The 4,466-nt window shown below is 43.5% G+C and overlaps 1 protein-coding gene across 1 annotated transcript; it reads right to left on the bottom strand.

Annotated features, from left to right (window-relative positions):
- Positions 1-1,089: 1,089 nt before the first annotated feature.
- Positions 1,090-3,100, bottom strand: LOC147602838 (tubulin beta-1/beta-2 chain-like). The gene is made up of 3 exons (XM_086797047.1): positions 2,627-3,100; positions 2,231-2,500; positions 1,090-2,113 (listed from the first exon to the last, which is right to left on the bottom strand). Exons 1-3 carry the CDS (start codon positions 3,018-3,020, stop codon positions 1,443-1,445), a joined length of 1,335 nt encoding a protein of 444 aa, XP_086653173.1. The 5' UTR covers positions 3,021-3,100; the 3' UTR covers positions 1,090-1,442.
- Between the last annotated feature and the right edge of the window lie 1,366 nt (positions 3,101-4,466).

Here is a 4,466-nt window from a genome sequence, read left to right as displayed (position 1 = left end):
TATTTGTTGTGGAATTGGACACTTCCATGCCACTCAAATGATTATAAAGTGACCAAGATATGAGTCAAAACATGTCATTTTTATTCGTTTTTTCATGTTTTAATGTAATAAAAATGTTTTTTTCTACATATATGAGTGACTGCAATGAGAAATTTAGTGCACTTTTGATGGAGTTTTTTTTCTTCAAATTCTGTTGAATTCTCTAGAAAGGTGTGTGCTTAGCTAGACTCTTTGAGCCCTCATTCACATAGCAAGAAAATTCTGTTGAATTCTCTAGAAAGGTGTGTGCTTAGCTAGACTCTTTGAGCCCTCATTCACATAGCAAGAAAATGCCTAATTTAACAATAAGTATTTTTTCCTAACTTCCAACAACTCATGTATATATCAAGAAGACTCTCATGAGATGATATTCAACTTAACAAGAGCTATTGAGATTATTGATTTTTTAAAATTTAATCTTTTAGTCGTAGAGAATTTTCCTTTAAGTTTTCATGTAAATGCAAACTATGTGTGATTTAGGGGACCTAATTGTGTGTGTGTGTGAGAGAGAGAGAGATTGTTTTAAGTCTATGTGCTATGTCTTGTCCTGCACATCCATCGCGTTAAAAACTCTTTGAGATTAAAAATCATTAACTCGAGCCTATATACGATTATTATGGATAATCCATCTCGGCTACTACAAATCGCTCTCTATGGGTGATCGAAGAATCATTAACTCGAGCCTATATAGGTAGCACTAGAATTTGAAGGTTGCAGTACCCTTCCAAGGGGTCAAAACCTTCACAAGAAGGGTAAAAATAAAATAACCCTTCCCTTCAAAAGAAGGGAAGGGTTTTGGGAAATTTAGTTATATGCCCTTCCAATCTCTTCATAATTAAAAGTAATTAAAAGCCCTTGAAAAGAAAAAATAGGGGTGCCCTTCAAATTCTAGGCCTGTATATAGGATTCTTATTAACATTAAACCTAAACAAATACGATTGTGATTATATTGCTAAGTATGGAGAATGACTCACTCGTAATTTGAGTTCTCATAAAAGCAAATTATTGAAGGTTTGGACTTTGCTGCCCGCGTTGACTTCCTTAATTAACTCTGGGATACCCATGATCAGAACTTTTTATTAAAAAAGTCGCTACTCAAATCAAAGTCTTACACTAAGACGAGAGAAAGCAACGCAACGTTGTGTGCCACGCCAAGCACACCACGGTTATGTGGCTGTTTAGAAAACGTTCAAGGTATACATTGGATTTCTGCTCGAACTTGCCAGAAAATGCAATTATTCATATTCATTGTGGAATGGGGGCTTCAGATAGATTAAAGGTGGGGTACATTAAAGGTGGGGTAAGTTGTTAAATTATTCATGAACGATGGTGTATATTAAGCACAAAATTTGTGGGATGGTGATGAAGCTAATAAGCTGCTGGTTGGTTGGATTTTATATTAGTTAGGCAGCCTCGGTTTCTTCCTCCTCGAATTCGCCCTCCTCATCGGCGGAAGCGTCCTGGTATTGCTGGTATTCGGAGACGAGGTCATTCATGTTGCTCTCAGCTTCAGTGAACTCCATCTCGTCCATGCCTTCGCCGGTGTACCAGTGCAAGAAAGCCTTTCGTCTAAACATGGCCGTAAACTGTTCACTGACGCGCTTGAACATCTCCTGAATGGATGTCGAGTTGCCGATGAATGTGGCCGACATCTTGAGGCCCTTGGGCGGGATGTCGCAAACGCTCGATTTAACGTTATTCGGGATCCATTCCACGAAGTAGGAGGAGTTCTTGTTCTGCACGTTGAGCATCTGCTCGTCGACTTCCTTTGTACTCATGCGTCCACGGAACATGGCTGACGCCGTTAGATACCTGCCGTGGCGGGGGTCTGCGGCGCACATCATGTTCTTGGCGTCCCACATCTGTTGGGTCAGCTCCGGCACCGTCAGCGCCCTGTACTGCTGGGAGCCTCTTGATGTCAAGGGCGCGAATCCCACCATGAAGAAGTGCAGACGCGGGAACGGCACCAGGTTCACCGCCAGCTTCCGCAGATCCGAGTTGAGCTGCCCCGGGAACCGCAGGCAGCACGTCACGCCGCTCATCGTCGCCGAGATCAAATGGTTCAGATCGCCGACTGCAAATAGGCACCATTACAACACTGCTATTGGTGCGTTTGCACATACATACACATTATGCTTATGTGTACGAAACTCAACAAACGCATACGAAATGTGTGGTACAGATCTTTTACAAGTAGGGGTGGTGAGTTTCAAGGTTCGGAAGCAGATATCGTATAGCGCCTCGTTGTCTAGCACCATGCACTCGTCTGCATTCTCCACCAGCTGGTGCACAGAGAGCGTGGCGTTGTAGGGCTCAACCACTGTGTCTGAGACCTTGGGCGAGGGGACAACGGAGAAGGTGACCATTATCCTGTCCGGGTACTCCTCACGGATCTTGGAAATCAGAAGGGTGCCCATGCCTGAGCCTGTCCCCCCTCCCATGGAGTGGCAAACTTGGAAACCTGTCAAAAATGGAGATTCGAAGAGATCATAGGAAAGAACAATAACGTACATTGATGTATCAAGAATATACATGTGATTTTACGTTGCAAACAATCGCAACTAGTATATACATGCGATACTATTACCTTGCAAACAATCGCAACTCTCGGCCTCCTTGCGAACAACGTCGAGGACGGAGTCGATGAGCTCCGCCCCTTCAGTGTAATGGCCTTTCGCCCAGTTGTTGCCGGCTCCGGTCTGACCAAACACGAAGTTGTCCGGACGGAATATCTGACCGTAGGGGCCGGATCGAACACTGTCCATGGTGCCCGGCTCCAGGTCCATGAGCACGGCACGAGGGACATAGCGCCCGCCACTAGCTTCATTAAAATAGACGTTGATTCGCTCAAGCTGCAGGTCTGAGTCCCCATGGTAGGTTCCGGTGGGGTCTATGCCGTGCTCATCACACACTACCTCCCAAAACTTTGCACCAATCTGGTTCCCGCATTGGCCTCCCTGGATGTGCAGAATCTCTCTCATCTTGGCTAGCTAAGCGTTGGGTCACCTCCACACGGCCTTGTAACTCAAGCTGGCTAATCTGGCTAGCCTGAGGAAGAAGAACGTCGGCTCCCCCACAGAGGTATTTATCATCTGTAACCAGGATTTGAAACGAGGACGTAGCGGTTGGTGTAACTGCCTCTGCCGTTGGTTGTGACCCTTTGATCTCGCTTGCATGCGGCGGAGCCCCATGTATGACGGCCATGCACACTAGGACTACTATACGGACAACTATTTCTCGAAATTCTTTTACGCCATTCAAATTATTCAATTTCTATGGTGGAACTAAGCTAATGTTGACAAAAGAATTGGTGCAGAAATAACCAAATGTAAAGAGTACAATTTTGATGTTTGACATCACAAAGGCTAACCACAATCTCTTTTACGTCTTATGTTTCTTATACGGCATACTAAAGAAGAGCTTGACCTTTAACAAGGTTTCTTCATAAAGGACACACTTTCTTTCTTTCTTATCAATATTGAAGCATTTGAGTTGTGATTCCACTTAGGGCCTAAACTATGAAGAAATCCTATGTATCATGTGTGTTTAAGGAGTATTTAAAAAACTTCTTATACTTACATACTTTTGTGAATAAATGACCCCTTTTTCTTAAAAAACTTACGTTTTTTTTTAATGGTTAAAACTCAATACAACAGAATGCGGGTTTAGTAGCGCTTTTATAACTAGAAGGGTACGGAGATGTCGGGCCCATATCAGTACTATTTTCGCTGCAACGGGTTTGTGCATCAACGAAAAAATGCTACTATTTTTTTTGCTGTGAGCAGCGAATATACTGTATATTGAAAAAAAAATTGGCGTAGACTAGGGAGTCTACACAGCACTCCCGAGTCTTTCCCAGCTCTTTTTTTCTAATGTAGACACAGTAAAAATAACACAACTTCATGTCCTACCCAGCACCATGGACAAGTGTAATATAAAACTTGACAAATACAAAAAAAGGATAACTGCAGCCCCTCTTGCTGCGTTGCCAGCCAATCTCCACTAACCATATCTACTCATCATCATCATGGTTTCCAGATCTCGTTGCTCTAATTCTCGACTCCTGCAACCACGAACCTACTTCTGCTCAGCGTACCATCATTCGTAGTCTGACATCACCTCAATGAGCAATCGTCTATCTCCTCACCAGTATGCCGTCTGAATTGCAGCTGCACCATCAGGCCAACAAAGCCCCCAACTTCTGTTCATGCGTGCCTCGACGACCTACTCTTGAGGCTTCTTCTACTATATCGTCCCCACCAGACGGTGACTATGTCCGCCATCTTCTGTTCGTTCCTACCTCGATGATATATTATTATTCATTTCATCATGCTAATTGTCTATTTAGATGATGCATATGTGCATGTGTATAAAGCTTGAGTGCCATATAAAGGGTTTATAAACATTGCCCTGAGCCTCTTATCTCA

This window comes from Cibotium barometz, chromosome 65, assembly GCF_041138505.1.
Source record: "Cibotium barometz isolate CiBa-2024 chromosome 65, ASM4113850v1, whole genome shotgun sequence".
Taxonomy (NCBI): Eukaryota; Viridiplantae; Streptophyta; class Polypodiopsida; order Cyatheales; family Cibotiaceae; genus Cibotium; species Cibotium barometz.
Note: the sequence above shows the minus strand (reverse complement) of the source record. Positions and strands in the feature narration are given on the sequence as shown.

Excerpts from the sequence above, each read along its gene's own strand:
- LOC147602838 (XM_086797047.1), bottom strand. The coding sequence starts at position 3,020 with ATGAGAGAGATTCTGCACATCCAGGGAGGCCAATGCGGGAACCAGATT. Across the intron at positions 2,501-2,626 it reads GAGTTGCGATTGTTTGCAAG|GTTTCCAAGTTTGCCACTCC; the intron begins GTAATAGTATCG and ends CATTTTTGACAG. Across the intron at positions 2,114-2,230 it reads GAAACTCACCACCCCTACTT|TCGGCGATCTGAACCATTTG; the intron begins GTAAAAGATCTG and ends GCCTATTTGCAG.